The sequence below is a fragment of the Alosa pseudoharengus genome, unplaced genomic scaffold, assembly GCF_046254945.1.
Source record: "Alosa pseudoharengus isolate Yale_2024_CS ecotype anadromous, Long Island Sound unplaced genomic scaffold, YU_APseudo_1.1 YU_APseudo_1.1_scf_17, whole genome shotgun sequence".
Taxonomy (NCBI): Eukaryota; Metazoa; Chordata; class Actinopteri; order Clupeiformes; family Clupeidae; genus Alosa; species Alosa pseudoharengus.
Window position 1 is genome coordinate 38,663,465 of NW_027468640.1, and position 20,468 is coordinate 38,683,932.

At 42.3% G+C, this 20,468-nt stretch overlaps 1 protein-coding gene across 1 annotated transcript in view; it reads right to left on the bottom strand.

The window, feature by feature from the left end:
- LOC143128158 (actin-like protein 6B) overlaps positions 1–15,504 on the bottom strand; it is a 57,494-nt gene extending 41,990 nt beyond the window's left edge. The window contains exons 1-9 of the mRNA XM_076289833.1: positions 15,480–15,504; positions 15,129–15,205; positions 14,824–14,989; positions 14,042–14,142; positions 13,793–13,890; positions 13,000–13,094; positions 12,657–12,763; positions 12,454–12,543; positions 12,233–12,294 (exon numbers count right to left, since the gene is read on the bottom strand). Of these exons, the coding sequence (XP_076145948.1) occupies positions 12,233–12,294; positions 12,454–12,543; positions 12,657–12,763; positions 13,000–13,094; positions 13,793–13,890; positions 14,042–14,142; positions 14,824–14,989; positions 15,129–15,205; positions 15,480–15,504 (821 nt within the window). The remainder of the gene's footprint in view (positions 1–12,232; positions 12,295–12,453; positions 12,544–12,656; positions 12,764–12,999; positions 13,095–13,792; positions 13,891–14,041; positions 14,143–14,823; positions 14,990–15,128; positions 15,206–15,479) is intronic.
- Between the last annotated feature and the right edge of the window lie 4,964 nt (positions 15,505–20,468).

Below are 20,468 nucleotides of genomic sequence, written 5' to 3' on the forward strand. Positions count from 1 at the left end.
AATATCATCATAAACATGATATCTATTAACCTCAGAAGTTTCAGACCATTCATTCAATGAACTGTGATTTATGACACATTTCCTCTTTATGTGGTGAGATATTAAAATCATATCAAATATATAACATATCAAAAATCCCTTCACAATTTAACATCAGCGACATCTTGGCATAATGTTTGCCAAATTTCAAATGAATCTGACAAACCGTCTAGGAGGAGTATGTTCAAATTGATCATGTGACATCAGTGTAATTGCCATTCTTTCTGTTGCCAGGTGGTGGCGCTATGCAAAATATGCATTATGGGCATGTGAATATCATCACTCCCATGGTATTCAAAGACCTGTGAAATGTAAAACATTTCAAGCCATGCATGGTGAAATATGACACATTTATTGTTTATGTGGAAGGGTATTAAAATTAATAATTTCGCCATTGCGTCAAATTACAACATATCAAAAAAAAGCTTCACAATTTATAATCAGGAACATCTCAGCGTCATGTATACCAACTTTGACATGAATCAGATCAACCGTCTAGGAGGAGTACGTTAAAATTGATCATGTCCACAACGCACAAAATCTCAATTACCTCACTTCCTGTGGGCGTGGCTAATGGCATGTTAATACAAAAGTTGATTGTTTTTGGGAGTTACATACACCCACCAAATTTGGTGTGTGTATCTAAAACTATATGCCAACCACAAGTCACTGTGACGTAAGGGGGCGCTATGGAGTTCCTGGGCAACGCCCGGTGCCAAGGCTTTTCCCCTGTGTATTCACGGTACCTCTTGACGTGTGTGCCAAATTTCATGCGTTTTCAGCGATGGGAAGCACCTCTTTTGGCATCACAATTCATCACATTTTAGTCCGCACAAAATCCCAAATACCTCACTTCCTGTTGGGCGTGGCTAATGCATTGTACATACAAAAGTTGTTCATCTTGGGGAGATACACACACCTACAAAATTTGGTGTGTCTAGCTGAAAGTATGTGCCAACCACTGGATCAATCACCTAAGGGGGCGCTACTGAGTCCCTGGGCCACGCCCGGGGCCAAGCTTTTATGCCTGTGTAGCCATTGTGATACCAGATGTGTGTGCCAAATTCCAAGACTTTTCATCCATGCTAACCACCTCAAAAATAGCAAAAAGGTGAACAAATAATAATAATAATAATAATAATAATCCTTTCAAAAACAATAGGGCTTCGCACCTCTCGGTGCGCAAGGCCTCGCGCACCGTCGGTGCTCGGGCCCTAAATATAGCCGCAAGCGGCAATGGCGGGCCCGAGCACCTGCGGGCCGCAACCCATGACATTTCAGAATCCAACAAAGCACCGACGTGGTGCATTTGTAAAATGTACATATTTGATGTGTGTGTTATTTGTTTTTGCATGTTATTTTCTGGCACATTTACTTGCTTGGCCAGGTGGGGCAATATGCAAGGCAGGCCCATTGTGTGTCATCATAATCATAATATATATTAACCTGAGAAATTTCAGATTATTAATTTTAAGCAAAGAACATTTTTGATACACTTTTTGGCCAGATGGTGGCGCTATATTAGGCATGTGAATTACACATGTGAATATCATCACAATAATGATATCCAATATTTTGAAAAGTTTCAGATCAACCAATAAAGGCATTACCAATTTCTGGCACATTTTCCTGCTTGGCCAGGTGGTGGCGCTATGCCAGGCAGGCCCATAGGGTGTCTGGATATCATCATAATTATAATATCTATTAACCTGAGAAGTTTCAGACCATTCATTCAAAACATAGAGCATTTCTGGCATATTTCCTGTTTGGCCAGATGGTGGCGCTATGCTAGGCATGTGAATTATATGTGTGAATATCATCACAATAATGATATCCAATATTTTATAAAGTTTCAGATCAATCACTTAAGGCATTGTCCATTTCTGGCACATTTCCTACTTGGCCAGGTGGTGGCGCTATGTCAGGCAGGCCCATTGGGTGTCTGGATATCATCATAATCATAATATCTATTAACCTGAGAAGTTTCAGACCATTCATTCAATGCACTGTGATTATATGACACATTTCCAGTTTATATGATGAGATATTAAAATCATGACATATTACAACATATCAAAAATCCCTTCGCAATTTAACATCAGCAACATCTTGGCATAATGTTAGCCAAATTTCACATGAATCGGACAAACAGTCTAGGAGGAGTATGTTAAAATTGATCATGTAACATCAATGTAATTGCCATTCTTTCTGTTGCCAGGTGGTGGCACTATGCCAAATATACATTATGGGCATGTGAATATCATCACTACCATGGTATTGAAAGACCTGTGAAATTTAAAACATTTCAAGCCATGCATGGTGAATTAAGATACATTTATTGTTAACGTGGAAGGGTATTAAAATTAATAGTTTCGCCATTTCGTCAAATTACAACATATCAAAAAAAGCTTCACAATTTAGAATCAGAAGCATATTGGCATCATGTATACCAACTTTCACATGAATCGGATCAATCGTCTAGGAGGAGTACGTTAAAATTGATCATGTCCACAATGCACAAAATCCCAATTACCTCACTTCCTGTGGGCGTGGCTAATGGCATGTTGATACAAAAGTTGATTGTTTTTGGGAGTTACACACACCCACCAAATTTGGTGTGTGTATCTAAAACTATATGCCAACCACAAGTCACAGTGACATAAGGGGGCGCTATGGAGTTCCTGGGCCAAGCCCAGTGCCAAGGCTTTTCCCCTGTGTATTCATGGTACCTCTTGACGTGTGTGCCAAATTTCATGCGTTTTCACCGATGGGAAGAACGTCTTCTGGCATCACAATTCATCACATTTTAGTCTGCACAAAATCCCAAATACCTCACTTCCTGTTGGGCGTGGCTAATGCATTGTACATACGAAAGTTGTTCATCTTGGGGAGATACACACACCTACCGAATTTGATGCGTCTAGCCGAAAGTATGTGCCAACCACTGCCTCAATCACCTAAGGGGGCGCTACTGAGTCCCTGGGCCACGCCCGGGGCCAAGCTCTTGTACCTAACTGCTTTGCATGACACCTGATGTGTGTGCCAAATTTCAAGACTTTTTACCCATCTTAACCACCTCAAAAAAGGAAAACGCTCTGAGACAAAGTTAATATAATAATAAATATAGCCGCAAGCGGCAATGGCGGGCCCGAGCACCTACGGGCCGCAACCCGTGACATGTCGGAATCCAACAAAGCACCGACGTGGTGCGTTTGTGAAATGTACATATTTGATGCGTGTGCTATTTGTTTTTGTATTTTATTTTCTGCCACATGTACTTGCTTGGCCAGGTGGGGGCGAAATGCAAGGCAGGCCCATTGGGTGTCATCATAATCATATATATTAACCTGAGAAATTTCAGACCATTCATTTTAAGCAAAGAACATTTCTGATACACTTTTTGGTTGGCCAGATGGTGGCGCTATGTTAGGCATGGAAATTACACATGTGAATATCATCACAATAATGATATCCAAATTTTTTGTAAACAGATCAATCACTTAAGGCATTGTCCATTTTCTGGCACATTTCCTGCTTGACCAGGTGGTGGCGCTATGCCAGGCAGGCTCATTGGGTGTCTGGATATCATCATAATTATAATATCTATTACCATGAGAAGTGTCAGACCATTTATTCAAAGCATAGAGCATTTCTGGCACATTTCCTGCTTGGCCAGATGGTGGCGCTATGCTAGGCCTGTGAATTACGAATGTGAATATCATCACAAAAATGATGTCTGATATTTTATAAAGTTTCAGATCAATCACTTAAGGCATTGTCCATTTCTGGCACATTTCCTGCTTGGCCAGGTGGTGGCGCTATGTCAGGCAGGCCCATTGGGTGTCTGGATATCATCATAATCATGATATCTATTAACCTGAGAAGTTTCAGACCATTCATTCAATGAACTGTGATTTATGACACATTTCCTGTTTATGTGGTGAGATATTAAAATCATATCAAATATTTAACATATCAAAAATCCCTTCACAATTTAACATCAGCGACATCTTGGCATCATATTTGCCAAATTTCACATGAATCTGACAAACCGTCTAGGAGCAGTATGTTCAAATTGATCATGTGACATCAGTGTAATTGTCATTCTTTCTGTTGCCAGTTGGTGGCGCTATGCCAAACATGCATTATGGGCATGTGAATATTATCATTAACATGGTCTTCAATGACCTGTGAAATTTAAAACATTTCAAGCCATGCATGGTGAATTATGACACATTTATTGCTTATGTGGAAGGGTATTAAAATTAATAATTTCGCCATTTCGTCAAATTACAACATATCAAAAAAAGGCTTCACAATTTATAATCAGGAACATCTCGGCGTCATGTATACCAACTTTGACATGAATCGGATCAACCGTCTAGGAGGAGTACGTTAAAATTGATCATGTCCACAATGCACAAAATCTCAATTACCTCACTTCCTGTGGGCGTGGCTAATGGCATGTTAATACAAAAGTTGTTTGTTTTTGGGAGTTACATACACCCACCAAATTTGGTGTGTGTATCTAAAACTATATGCCAACCACAAGTCACAGTGACATAAGGGGGCGCTATGGAGTTCCTGGGCAACGCCCGGTGCCAAGCTTTTATCCCTGTCTATTCACTGTATCACTTGATGTGTGTGCCAAATTTCATGCGTTTTCACCCATGGGAAGCACCTCCTTTGGCATCATGATTCATCACATATTTCATCACATATTAGTCTGCACAAAATCCCAAATACCTCACTTCCTGTTGGGCGTGGCTAATGCATTGTACATTCGAAAGTTGTTTATCTTGGGGAGATACAAACACCTACCAAATTTGGTGTGTGTAGCTGAAAGTATATGCCCACCACGGGATCAGTCATCTAAGGGGGCGTAAGGGGGCGCTAGCGAGTCTCTGGGCCATGCGCGGGGCCAAGCTTTTTTACCTAGCTGCTTTGTGTGACACCTGATGTGTGTGCCAAATTTCAAGACTTTTCGATTACGTTAACCACCTCAAAATATTTGCCAACCACGGGATCAGTCACCTAAGGGGGCGCTAGCGAGTCCCTGGGCCACGCCCGGGGTCAAGCTCTTGTACCTAACTGCGTTGCGTGACACCTGACGTGTGTGCCAAATTTCAAGAATTTTCGACCATGTTAACTCCCTCAAAAACAGGAAAGCAAAAAAGTAGAATAACAATAATAAATAATAAATATAGCCGCAAGCGGCAATGGCGGGCCCGAGCACCTGCGGGCCGCAACCCGTGACATGTCGGAATCCAACAAAGCACCGATGTGGTGCATTTGTGAAATGTACATATTTGATGCGTGTGCTACTTGTTTTTGTATTTTATTTTCTGCCACATGTACTTGCTTGGCCAGGTGGGGGTGCAATGCAAGGCAGGCCCATTGGGTGTCATCATAATCATAATATATATTAACCTGAGAAATTTCAGACCATTCATTTTAAGCAAAGAACATTTCTGATGCACTTTTTGGTTGGCCAGATGGTGGCGCTATGTTAGGCATGGAAATTACACATGTGAATATCATTACAATAATGATATCCAACTTTTTTGTAAACAGATCAATCACTTAAGGCATTGTCCATTTTCTGGCACATTTCCTGCTTGACCAGGTGGTGGCGCTATGCCAGGCAGGCCCATTGGGTGTCTGGATATCATCATAATCATAATATCTATTAACCTGAGAAGTTTCAGACCATTTATTCAAAGCATAGAGCATTTCTGGCACATTTCCTGCTTGGCCAGAAGGTGGCGCTATGCTAGGCCTGTGAATTACGCATGTGAATATCATCACAATAATGATATCCAATATTTTATAAAGTTTCAGATCAATCACTTAAGGCATTGTCCATTTCTGGCACATTTCCTGCTTGGCCAGGTGGTGGCGCTATGTCAGGCAGGCCCATTGGGTGTCTGGATATCATCATAATCATGATATCTATTAACCTGAGAAGTTTCAGACCATTCATTCAATGCACTGTGATTTATGACACATTTCCTGTTTATGTGGTGAGATATTAAAATCATATCAAATATATAAGTTATCAAAAATCCCTTCACAATTTAACATCAGCGACAGCTTGGCATAATATTCGCCAAATTTCAAATGAATCTGACAAACCGTCTAGGAGGAGTATGTTCAAATTGATCATATGAAATCAGTATAATTGTCATTCTTTCTGTTGCCAGGTGGTGGCGCTATGCCAAACATGCATTATGGGCATGTGAATATTATCATTAACATGGTCTTTAATGACCTGTGAAATTTAAAACATTTCAAGCCATGCATGGTGAATTATGACACATTTATTGTTCATGTGGAAGGGTATTAAAATTAATAATTTCGCCATTTCGTCAAATTACAACATATCAAAAAAAGGCTTCACAATTTATAATCAGGAACATCTCGGCGTCATGTATACCAACTTTGACATGAATCGGATCAACCGTCTAGGAGGAGTATGTTAAAATTGATCATGTCCACAACGCACAAAATCTCAATTACCTCACTTCCTGTGGGCGTGGCTAATGACATGTTAATACAAAAGTTGTTTGGTTTTGGGAGTTACATACACCCACCAAATTTGGTGTGTGTATCTAAAACTATATGCCAACCACAAGTCACAGTGACATAAGGGGGCGCTATGGAGTTCCTGGCCAACGCCCGGTGCCAAGCTTTTATCCATGTCTATTCACTGTATCACTTGATGTGTGTGCCAAATTTCATGCGTTTTCACCCATGGGAAGCACCTCTTTTGGGATCACAATTCAGCACATATTTCATCACATTAGTCTGCACAAAATCCCAAATATCTCACTTCCTGTTGGGCGTGGCTAATGCATTGTACATAGGAAAGTTGTTCATCTTGGAGAGATACAGACACCTACCAAATTTGGTGTGAGTAGCTTAAATTATATGCCAACCACGGGATCAGTCACCTAAGGAGGCGTAAGGGGGCGCTAGCGAGTCCCTGGGCCATGCCCGGGGCCAAGCTTTTGTACCTAGCTGCTTTGTGTGACACCTGATGTGTGTGTCAAATTTCAAGACTTTTCGATTATGTTAACCACCTCAAAATATTTGCCAACCACGGGATCAGTCACATTTCCTGCTTGACCAGGTGGTGGCGCTATGCCAGGCAGGCCCATTGGGTGTCTGGATATCATCATAATCGTAATATCTATTACCATGAGAAGTGTCAGACCATTTATTCAAAGCATAGAGCATTTCTGGCACATTTCCTGCTTGGCCAGATGGTGGCGCTATGCTAGGCCTGTGAATTACGAATGTGAATATCATCACAATAATGATGTCTGATATTTTATAAAGTTTCAGATCAATCACTTAAGGCATTGTCCATTTCTGGCACATTTCCTGCTTGGCCAGGTGGTGGCGCTATGTCAGGCAGGCCCATTGGGTGTCTGGATATCATCATAATCATGATATCTATTAACCTGAGAAGTTTCAGACCATTCATTCAATGCACTGTGATTTATGACACATTTCCTGTTTATGTGGTGAGATATTAAAATCATATCAAATATATAAGTTATCAAAAATCCCTTCACAATTTAACATCAGCGACAGCTTGGCATAATATTCGCCAAATTTCAAATGAATCTGACAAACCGTCTAGGAGGAGTATGTTCAAATTGATCATATGAAATCAGTATAATTGTCATTCTTTCTGTTGCCAGGTGGTGGCGCTATGCCAAACATGCATTATGGGCATGTGAATATTATCATTAACATGGTCTTTAATGACCTGTGAAATTTAAAACATTTCAAGCCATGCATGGTGAATTATGACACATTTATTGTTCATGTGGAAGGGTATTAAAATTAATAATTTCGCCATTTCGTCAAATTACAACATATCAAAAAAAGGCTTCACAATTTATAATCAGGAACATCTCGGCGTCATGTATACCAACTTTGACATGAATCGGATCAACCGTCTAGGAGGAGTATGTTAAAATTGATCATGTCCACAACGCACAAAATCTCAATTACCTCACTTCCTGTGGGCGTGGCTAATGACATGTTAATACAAAAGTTGTTTGGTTTTGGGAGTTACATACACCCACCAAATTTGGTGTGTGTATCTAAAACTATATGCCAACCACAAGTCACAGTGACATAAGGGGGCGCTATGGAGTTCCTGGCCAACGCCCGGTGCCAAGCTTTTATCCATGTCTATTCACTGTATCACTTGATGTGTGTGCCAAATTTCATGCGTTTTCACCCATGGGAAGCACCTCTTTTGGGATCACAATTCAGCACATATTTCATCACATTAGTCTGCACAAAATCCCAAATATCTCACTTCCTGTTGGGCGTGGCTAATGCATTGTACATAGGAAAGTTGTTCATCTTGGAGAGATACAGACACCTACCAAATTTGGTGTGTGTAGCTTAAATTATATGCCAACCACGGGATCAGTCACCTAAGGAGGCGTAAGGGGGCGCTAGCGAGTCCCTGGGCCATGCCCGGGGCCAAGCTTTTGTACCTAGCTGCTTTGTGTGACACCTGATGTGTGTGTCAAATTTCAAGACTTTTCGATTATGTTAACCACCTCAAAATATTTGCCAACCACGGGATCAGTCACATTTCCTGCTTGACCAGGTGGTGGCGCTATGCCAGGCAGGCCCATTGGGTGTCTGGATATCATCATAATCGTAATATCTATTACCATGAGAAGTGTCAGACCATTTATTCAAAGCATAGAGCATTTCTGGCACATTTCCTGCTTGGCCAGATGGTGGCGCTATGCTAGGCCTGTGAATTACGAATGTGAATATCATCACAATAATGATGTCTGATATTTTATAAAGTTTCAGATCAATCACTTAAGGCATTGTCCATTTCTGGCACATTTCCTGCTTGGCCAGGTGGTGGCGCTATGTCAGGCAGGCCCATTGGGTGTCTGGATATCATCATAATCATGATATCTATTAACCTGAGAAGTTTCAGACCATTCATTCAATGCACTGTGATTTATGACACATTTCCTGTTTATGTGGTGAGATATTAAAATCATATCAAATATATAAGTTATCAAAAATCCCTTCACAATTTAACATCAGCGACAGCTTGGCATAATATTCGCCAAATTTCAAATGAATCTGACAAACCGTCTAGGAGGAGTATGTTCAAATTGATCATATGAAATCAGTATAATTGTCATTCTTTCTGTTGCCAGGTGGTGGCGCTATGCCAAACATGCATTATGGGCATGTGAATATTATCATTAACATGGTCTTTAATGACCTGTGAAATTTAAAACATTTCAAGCCATGCATGGTGAATTATGACACATTTATTGTTCATGTGGAAGGGTATTAAAATTAATAATTTCGCCATTTCGTCAAATTACAACATATCAAAAAAAGGCTTCACAATTTATAATCAGGAACATCTCGGCGTCATGTATACCAACTTTGACATGAATCGGATCAACCGTCTAGGAGGAGTATGTTAAAATTGATCATGTCCACAACGCACAAAATCTCAATTACCTCACTTCCTGTGGGCGTGGCTAATGACATGTTAATACAAAAGTTGTTTGGTTTTGGGAGTTACATACACCCACCAAATTTGGTGTGTGTATCTAAAACTATATGCCAACCACAAGTCACAGTGACATAAGGGGGCGCTATGGAGTTCCTGGCCAACGCCCGGTGCCAAGCTTTTATCCATGTCTATTCACTGTATCACTTGATGTGTGTGCCAAATTTCATGCGTTTTCACCCATGGGAAGCACCTCTTTTGGGATCACAATTCAGCACATATTTCATCACATTAGTCTGCACAAAATCCCAAATATCTCACTTCCTGTTGGGCGTGGCTAATGCATTGTACATAGGAAAGTTGTTCATCTTGGAGAGATACAGACACCTACCAAATTTGGTGTGTGTAGCTTAAATTATATGCCAACCACGGGATCAGTCACCTAAGGAGGCGTAAGGGGGCGCTAGCGAGTCCCTGGGCCATGCCCGGGGCCAAGCTTTTGTACCTAGCTGCTTTGTGTGACACCTGATGTGTGTGTCAAATTTCAAGACTTTTCGATTATGTTAACCACCTCAAAATATTTGCCAACCACGGGATCAGTCACATTTCCTGCTTGACCAGGTGGTGGCGCTATGCCAGGCAGGCCCATTGGGTGTCTGGATATCATCATAATCGTAATATCTATTACCATGAGAAGTGTCAGACCATTTATTCAAAGCATAGAGCATTTCTGGCACATTTCCTGCTTGGCCAGATGGTGGCGCTATGCTAGGCCTGTGAATTACGAATGTGAATATCATCACAATAATGATGTCTGATATTTTATAAAGTTTCAGATCAATCACTTAAGGCATTGTCCATTTCTGGCACATTTCCTGCTTGGCCAGGTGGTGGCGCTATGTCAGGCAGGCCCATTGGGTGTCTGGATATCATCATAATCATGATATCTATTAACCTGAGAAGTTTCAGACCATTCATTCAATGCACTGTGATTTATGACACATTTCCTGTTTATGTGGTGAGATATTAAAATCATATCAAATATATAAGTTATCAAAAATCCCTTCACAATTTAACATCAGCGACATCTTGGCATAATATTCGCCAAATTTCAAATGAATCTGACAAACCGTCTAGGAGGAGTATGTTCAAATTGATCATGTGACATCAGTGTAAATGTCATTCTTTCTGCTGCCAGTTGGTGGCGCTATGCCAAACATGCATTATGGGCATGTGAATATTATCATTAACATGGTCTTCAATGACCTGTGAAATTTAAAACATTTCAAGCCATGCATGGTGAATTATGACACATTTTTTGTTTATGTGGAAGGGTATTAAAATTAATAATTTCGCCATTTCGTCAAATTACAACATATCAAAAAAAAACTTCACAATTTATAATCAGGAACATCTCGGCATCATGTATACCAACTTTGACATGAATCGGATCAACCGTGTAGGAGGAGTACGTTAAAATTGATCATGTCCACAATGCACAAAATCTCAATTACCTCACTTCCTGTGGGCGTGGCTAATGACATGTTTATACAAAAGTTGTTTGGTTTTGGGAGTTACATACACCCACCAAATTTGGTGTGTGTATATAAAACTATATGCCAACCACAAGTCACAGTGACATAAGGGGGCGCTATGGAGTTCCTGGCCAACGCCCGGTGCCAAGCTTTTATCCCTGTCTATTCACTGTATCACTTGATGTGTGTGCCAAATTTCATGCGTTTTCACCCATGGGAAGCACCTCTTTTGGGATCACAATTCAGCACATATTTCATCACATTAGTCTGCACAAAATCCCAAATATCTCACTTCCTGTTGGGCGTGGCTAATGCATTGTACATAGGAAAGTTGTTCATCTTGGAGAGATACAGACACCTACCAAATTTGGTGTGTGTAGCTGAAATTATATGCCAACCACGGGATCAGTCACCTAAGGAGGCGTAAGGGGGCGCTAGCGAGTCCCTGGGCCATGCCCGGGGCCAAGCTTTTGTACCTAGCTGCTTTGTGTGACACCTGATGTGTGTGTCAAATTTCAAGACTTTTCGTTCATGTTAACCACCTCAAAATATATGCCAACCACGAGATCAGTCACCTAAGGGGGCGCTAGCGAGACCCTGGGCCACGCCCGGAGTCAAACTCTTGTACATAACTGCGATGCGTGACACTTGACGTGTGTGCCACATTTCAAGAATTTTTGGCAATGTTAACCACTTCAAAAACAGGAAAGCAAAAAAGTAGAATAATGAATAATAATAATAATAATAATCCTTACAAAAACAATAGGGCCTTGCGCCCTTCGGTGCTCGGGCCCTAATAATAATAATAATAATAATAATAATAATAATCCTTACAAAAACAATAGGGCCTTGCGCCCTTCGGTGCTCGGGCCCTAATAATAATCCTTACAAAAACAATAGGGCCTTGCGCCCTTCGGTGCTCGGGCCCTAATAATAATCCTTACAAAAACAATAGGGCCTTGCGCCCTTCGGTGCTCGGGCCCTAATAATAATAATAATCCTTATAAAAACAATAGGGCCTTGTGCCCTTCGGTGCTCGGGCCCTAATAATAATCCTTACAAAAACAATAGGGCCTTGCGCCCTTCGGTGCTCGGGCCCTAATAAAATGGTGTGATGGAAGATTTCACCACTTACTGCTCATCATAGGGGGAGTCAGACACCTGCAGAACAGATGCTTGGAAATCCTGAATCACCTCCTGTTAGCGTGTGGAATCCAGAATTGGATAGAGAACGGAATGGAGAATGAGTAAACAAAGCAGATAGAAAATGGATTTAGTGTGGGCGTAGTTTTCTTGTCATTAGTCCCCCTGTTAGTCCAACAGTGCAAGTGTGAATTACGAAGCCGATGTTCTTACATTGCACATGTAAGTGTGCCACGATTTTGAAACTGGAGGGAGTTTATCTTTCTTAGTCCAGTTTGGAGGCGCACCCTCTCTTACCGGTTCCTACACATGAAACACACACAAACATGATATGCAAATAAAGATTTCGGAAATCAATTTGGAGAGAGAAAGGCCAAAGAACAAGAGAGAAAGATGGAAAGTAAAGCAGACTGCACCTTGGAAGCGATCATATAAGGTGGTGTGATCTCAATATTCATCTCCTGGAACAGCTCTCTGCACTGCATCGTGATGAAGTCTCCAGCCAAGGGAGATTTAACAATACCTGTATACAGGCAACAAAGTTTACTGTAAAACTAGGCTAGAATCCTTTAAAGGAAAGAAAATATTGTTGTTATATAAAGGAATAAAAATATTGTTATATAAGCAAACAAGCACACTTAATGCAACTGGACACTGGTAATTCTATCTAAATAGTTATGCACACCTTGAAGGGAAACACCTTGAGACAAGGTGCAATGGGTTCATTTTGAGTGTGTGTGTGTGTATGTGATTCCTTACCTTGCTGCAGGACATACCCATCATGCACTGGGATGGCGGTGGTGTGTGTAGCTCCACTGTCCAACACCAGTCCTGTTGCACGGCCATTAGCAAAGCTATAGCCAATGATGTTAAGGGTATGTGATGCCATGAAAACCATCTAATGAATGCAATTTTGATCTGCACACATACAGTATGTGCGTGTAACTACTGTACATGTTTCAAGCGTGTGCATCATGGTCTGAAACAAAACACTTTAGCTTGTGAGAACTGCATCAGCAATTGTTTTTTTCTGAATGGAAGCATGCTATTAGTTTGATGCAATGCATGCAAAAGCATGTTGGTGTTAGAGTTGCAGCATTAAATGGTGGATTCTGTACTTCTGACAAATGGTTGTGGATATTTGGGCTCAACCACCAGTCAAATCGCAGCCCTCCATTTCACGCTCCTAAAGAAACATGTTGATTGGCTGGAATTGTTTTAGGCTTGCTGTTAGCCACTATGCTTGTTCCCTATTTACAGAGCTAGAACTTTGTACAAACATTGTTTTTTCAGTACACAGACCAGAAAGCTCGGGGGTTGTGTAGTGCAATTCACTGAATTTCACAAGAATCATATTAGATTAGAATCACAGATATCACCTTGAAGTTTTCAGTTGGATAAGGCACATTGGTTGTAACTTGAACAGTGTCCCTTGTGCAGTTTAGATTCTAATAGATTTGAATAATACTTTTCAGCATTTTTGATTGGTGATTGATTAATGCTGCCTGAATGATGGCTGATGACTGGCGACTGAGGAGTTGTGATTGGATACGCAGTGAGAACGGCAGTCTTGCACAGGAAGAAGGCAGGTATGTTGTAGTGCTCAAACATCAGCTCAGTAAGCTTCTCTCTCTTCACACGAGAGTTCCACTGTGAAGGAACACACACACACACACACACACACACACACCACAGACAGACAGAAACACACATCAATATTCATAATTAGCACCACTTTAGGTGTGTGTGTGTGTGTGTGTGTGTATGTGTGTGCAAGCATGTGAAAAGCATGTTTGCTTACTGGGGCCTCAGACATGAGCACAGGGTGTAGGTTGGGCTCTGATTTGATGTATTTGCTGTATACATGATCCACAATGGCCTGGAATGCCTCCCAGTCCTCAACTGAGACAGACACAGAAACAAGGAGAAAGAGTGACATAACAGCAACATAGCATGTTAATGTGTGCTGAATGCTGGTTTGTGTGTGCTTGTGAATTGGTGAGTCCTGTGTAAAATTGGCCGACATCCACAACCTAATGATGATAGATAGATAGATAGATAGATAGATAGATAGATAGATAGATACTTTATTGATCCCCAAGGGGAAATTCAAGTAATGGACTGCGGGAACAAGGCCCGGTGTGTGTGTGTGTTTGTGTCCATTTACACATATTTAGATATGCTATAGAAATTAAATTGAATCTAATTTGATCATTTATTTGTTAGTACCGGTACTGTTTTTTGTATGTGCTATACTTTAACTTGCATACTGTACATATTAACACTGTAGCTGCTGTTATCATTGTTAAGTGTATTTATGTATGAATGCAGGTTTTTTTTGTGTGTGTGTGTGTGTGTGTGAATGCTACTTGTTTGTGTGTGTTGTGAATGCTGGCTGTGTGGACTGTTGTCATGTGTATGACCCAGGACGGTGGCTGCCACCAACATGAAAAAGACTAGCAGTCGCTCCCACGCAGTCTTCATCGTTTTCACACAGCACAGACGAGATCAGCTCACCAATCTGGACACCGAGAAGGTGTGTGTGTGTGTGTGTGTGCGTGTGAGTTTGAGTGTGAGTCATACTCATGCCATTCTTCAGCGGTGAGATTAGCTCCACTCCTGCTCGGGGCACATGTATAGCAGGTGTGTCTAGGTGAAAGCTCCGCCCAACCAAACTCTCTTGTCCCGCCTCCGTCTCACCTGACCCCTCCTCTTCTATGTGCACTCCCAGAGAGGTGGGGAAGTCAGCCTATGGTAGTACCCAACTGATCAATCAGGATGAACATCAAGGACAATCAGTTATATAGGTGCACCATAATGACAAATATGGGGCTGATGGACAGATGGGTTGATGAATAGGAGTGTGGCAAGGTGGACAGAAGACTCACTTTGGGGCAGTCCTCTCCTGCATAACCTGCCCGTGTGGAGAAGGAACCGATGTCAAACACCAGTGCACCTACCTCATCTAAAAACACACAGAGAGGACAGTGTAAACACATTGCACATGCCTTTCAAAAAAAGTAGCAGAATGCAGGAGTTGGTGAGGTGATGTCATGGTAGGCTAATGCATTTGCTGTGGGAGTTGTGCATGAGTGTCTGTCTCTCTCTCTCTGTGTGTGTGTGTTTGAAAAGGAGACAGAATGAGGGAGACAGAGAGAGAGAGAGCGTAGGTTACTTCAATCCTTTATGAATCTGAGACTGTTTATTATAGGCTGCATTAAAAAGCTGTTGCCACTCACCTCCGCCGTATACACCACCGCTCATGCTGACATTAACCCGTTTCCCAGTGTCGGTAAGACGGAACCCTTCGCCTATCTATTAACGGCCGGTGCAGGAACTGAGCATGCACGCAACAGACAAATAGCGAAACAAGTCTGTATGGTGACACAAAATATAAAGGCGCTACTGCTTGATATGTGGCTTCAGGAACGGGTGATGACTTGAATAAATAAAATAGACACAATCTCTCGTCTTCTTCTCCCGGTGCCAACCGCCTAGCCAAATAGCAGAGCACGAATGATTGGTCGAGCGGCCAAAGGGTAGACTACGCTACTCCGTCAGGTCACGGTTCCCCCAGGTAATGTGAATGGTTAGTGTCAGTTCGTTAAACTCTTTGACGGAGCTGCATTCCGCCTTCATAGTGGATATGTTCCTCTTGCGCCTTTAATAGCTGATCTGTCCATTTTTCATCAGAAAGGTGCTAAAACAGGGACTGACTTGGAGGTGACCATTGCAATATGCTGTTATTACAATAGCCCTCGTTTAATTCCTCTGAAAGCGCACAGATGGGCGTGTTAGCATTAGCCTAGCTGGAATGAATCGGAAAACTATTCTATTTTAGTGTCAAACTCTAAACAGAAGTTCTGAGTAGCCTACTGTCACGTCTAACGTTTTGATCAGAGCCTAGAATCTTTGGCAACGTCTGACTCCGCATAATTTTGGGATCTGGTTGCTGGGCAACGTTTACCCATCTTCGGTCAAACCATTCTGATCTTTCTATCCTCTCCCGTGCTAGAGTGCATCTTTACTTGGTGCATTCCTGTGGAGCACGAAGCGCGTAGTTGCGTCAACTAAAATTATTTTTATGTGTTTCAGCAGCATTAAGTAGCCTATGACTAAACAGAATAATTTTGGTTCTGCGGTCTCTGCCACTACGGGTCTCTTCCATCCGGCAACATAAGTCGCTTCTGGTTTTACTTTTTGTTCATATATTTGAGTTACAAAGGCCCCAGCATCGCAGTCTTCGTCTGCTTCGCCGTCTATGTGGCCATACATGTTTGGAGTTATCGACCCAGGCGGACATAGTGAAAATTTGGCAAGAAAAGAGAAAAGGGAAGTGGAGAGGGAAGAATGGGATATCAAAAGACTCGGGGACGGACTCGCCCTCAAGTCAGTGAATCCGCCAGACTGTCAGACTCGTTTTTGGCAAGATCAGACGGATGTGTGGGTCCAAAACGGATCCGGAACGAATTGGCTAGATCCCTTACAAAATATAGATAGGCCTATCTGCATAATAGGCTATTATAATGTCCAAAATATTGTATTTCTACAGTAAAGTGCATAGCCTGTAGGCCTAGTGCAATGTTTGTTTCGTGTCCAAAACTAGTTACGGAATTCACAAAACTGCATTTTTATTTCACTTGAAGTAGTAGGCATAGTGCATTTTTTAAATGGTTGACGACCGGGTCAGAAACGGATCCGGATGCAGCTCATCACGGGCCCAAAATCGACCCAGGACGGATAGGCTATCGCAATCTGCCACTGCCGCGGCAGGGTTGTGTGCGAGTGGATCCGGACCTGTTCTGTTTAGAGCCCACGATAACTTGCTTTCTGTGCAGTGGGACTGAGACAGAGATAAAGGGTGTCATGTTTGCTGTCCTAACATGACATGCTTGGATTGCACACGAATAGGCTACAGGAAATCTAGGGCTAACCTATCTACTACGTCATAACCAGACAACGGACACTTGACTGTATCGGCAGATTCTTTGAACTTTGTCCAATGTCAAACTGTAGCCCACCGGAAGAGATAACTAGCTTAAACACATTTCTGGTCTCAGATATTTTAGGTAAACATGGTCAGTGAGTGAGAGTCCATGCATTCGTCTACCTAAGGAGTCCAAATGCCGTAGGACTTTTGGAAATAGGCTACACCCGCCCGGCATGCTTATTAGCCTGACTCTACCCAGTAGTTTTTAATTCTCTTTTCTCTCGTGTGAATGTGTGGAGGGGGTGATGTTCCATCCAAAATTGTCAGAGAAAGATTGGATCCGATTTTAAGGAATTAGGCTATAGGTTAACCATTTGGGAAAGAGCTTGATTAAAAGTGTACCATGCTTTGGAGATGCCTAGCCTAGGCCTATGTCCGTTTATTTAATGTTGAATCCTTTGCTGACACTTAGGGTAGGGTATAGTTTGCCCTCAAGCTAGCCCTTTAAGAAGCCTCCCGTCTCCGGTTCCCATGCTGACGTCAGGCGCGAGATGGTGACCGGCTGGAACTGCTGCGCGAGTAGAGGAGGGGGTTGAGCCAGGCGAGGGAGGGTATCTGACGGGGCCGCAAGCAGACACCGCGGCCAGCAGCGGCAACTTTTCTCCTCATTTTCTTTTTTTTCCTTTTATCCTCTTTTCCACTTCCTAATCACTTCTCAAGTCCTTCAAAGGTCGCCTCGCCGCCTCTCTCATCCTCACTGGAGAACCAGTCGTAGGGTTGTCTATCCATAACGGAAAAAGAGGAGAGAATTGGGCTTTCCGCTGCGGAGATTTGCCTCGCCTCGGCCGCTAGTCCAAGCCAGACGCCACTAGCTTTTTCGATGGTTTTCAAAAGTTGGAACTCATACTTCTGACGGACATCCCGGAATAGTTTTGGTCTACACAGTCGATGCATCAAATGGTTTATTATTGGGGAATTTCTCTTGATGCGCGAGAAGAGTTTTTAATTTGTCTAAAGGACACAGCGCCCCCACCCAACTTTTTTCGCCTCCCTTGTGAGAACCCCCCTTCACGGCCGTGAGTGGCCTGTCCCGTTCGACGCTCTGGAATGAGAGGGGTCAATACCAGGTCGAGTAAAGGGGTTGGCAAAATTGGCAAACTTTTAATTTTCCTCCGTTTTCATTGATTACCGTTTCTACACCAACTATGGAAGTTAACTAATTGAAAGGACTGGGCACGGGGCCGACTGGACGTAGAACGTGAGGTAGAGCCTCTTCCCGTTCCATTTCGTTTAAAGGTGAGTGAGACGTGTCTTCAGCCCAATGGAAATTCAGGTCTTGCCGCAACTTCCTCCATACTTGTCTTTCGCAGGGCATGTTATTGGCAAACATTTGTCAGAGACTTGTCCCGTTTATTAGTCTGTGACAATGCATAAACTCGCATTTACGTCTTAATTTACTTATTTAAGTCGTATTTAAGAATTTACATTTAGCATGTTAGGGGATTTGCCCGTCAGACATGCTTATTTGAACCCACGCTAATTTCGAAAACTAAGGTCATGGTCGTTAAGCGACATTTTCATGACAGACATGACACTGTTGTCGTATCTGGTTTGGCAGCATACAGGATGTGCCATCGGGCTTGTGTACTTGCGTGTTGGTTTAGTTGTCTCGAGGCCACAGTGTGTGCCTCAGCTGGGCCTGAGCCATCATGTGTTCCCAGCGCGAGCCAAATATCCGGCCCAAGACCAGAGGTGTGTAGGATATGCTGGGATTGACCTACTAATCACACACACACACACAGGACACAGGCACACACATAGTTTACGCATACTGCCACATATAATTCAAATAATTTTAAACTTCACCACATTTCACACATTTACCACATATTTCAAAATGTAGCCTAGGTCACAATGCTTATTGCAGAGTGGCTGTTTGACATGTTTAATACCCTCACAAATATATAGCATCAAAGTAGCCTTTTACCCACAGGCTGTCATAATTACTGGAGATAGTTCATGTCGAGTTTGCTGTCATCATTTTCCGTGTGTATTTTGTAGCCCAAGTTATGCGTGGGAGGAGAGAGAGAGGAAGGGAGAAAAAAAACAAGTGTGTTTTAAGCGTGTGTTCTCAGATTGGGTCGCGCAGTAACTATCTTTAGCCGAGAGAGGCAAGAGAGGGAATAGGTATCTCTCTCTCTCTCTCACACACACACACACACACACACCAGCATTGTGACAGCTGGAGCGTCGGCCGCGCGCACTGAACACCATTCATTATCACATTCCATCGGCGGGGCCCGGGCGCGTGAAGGGGCTTTTAAATCAGTGTGTGCCCGGATGCCTCACACAGATAGTCTCACACACATACGGAAGAATCAACGTTTAAGTGCAGTTAGCTTACGGGTGTACACAACAGAACTACAAAAAACGTATTTCAAGCTAACAGTTATTCCACAAGGAAACTCGCCATCATGCCTATGTGCGCAGTAATTGTCTTCTTCAGGAAGGAAGACCTTTCTAATGATATAACAGTCTTTACCCCCCCCCCCCCCCACTCACTCTCTCTGGCCCCTATTTTGCACCGTGGCGCATGGCGTAAAACTCGTTTTCCACCCGACGCAAAGTTTATTTTTATTATTTTGCACGTCTATTTTTTAAACAATGCGCCCAGGGGTGTGGTAATTAACAACCTAGGGAGTGGCCTAGCACATTGTTTAAAAATCACTATTTTACACCACCTAAAACGCATTATGCCACTGACCAAGAGAAACCTGGTCAGAAGTCTATGGCGAGTTGTTTATATGTTATTTTAAGAGCGCATTGTCAACAGTCATATTGGCAGGTGCCCAACGCACCATCCTTCTATCCTCCATGAACACGCACCAGCGCACATCCATGCAAAACATTAGAAATTACACAATTAGGCTACAATGGGAAACATAATTAGAATAAAGATATTACAAAATACATCTCACAATGCATTTGCAAATTGGTAAGGACAGTTATAAGGGATTAGGCGAGAGCACAGCTGAAGACGCACTATCACGAGATATAAGCAACTCCTCTGCGGGATAAACGTTGTTTTATTCAGTCATTCGAAAAATATTAGGTTAAGTGTTGCTTTTCCAGCCTATGTTTTTGATGGTAACCCATTTCAGTCAATAGTGAAAGTAACTTACTGCGTATAACTGCCTTGGCGTTGATTTGACACCATGGTGAAGTTAGTTTCACTTTGCCAATGAGTTCAAATAATAGACGAGTGCAAATGCATATTGGCTATGCTGGTTTTAGTAAA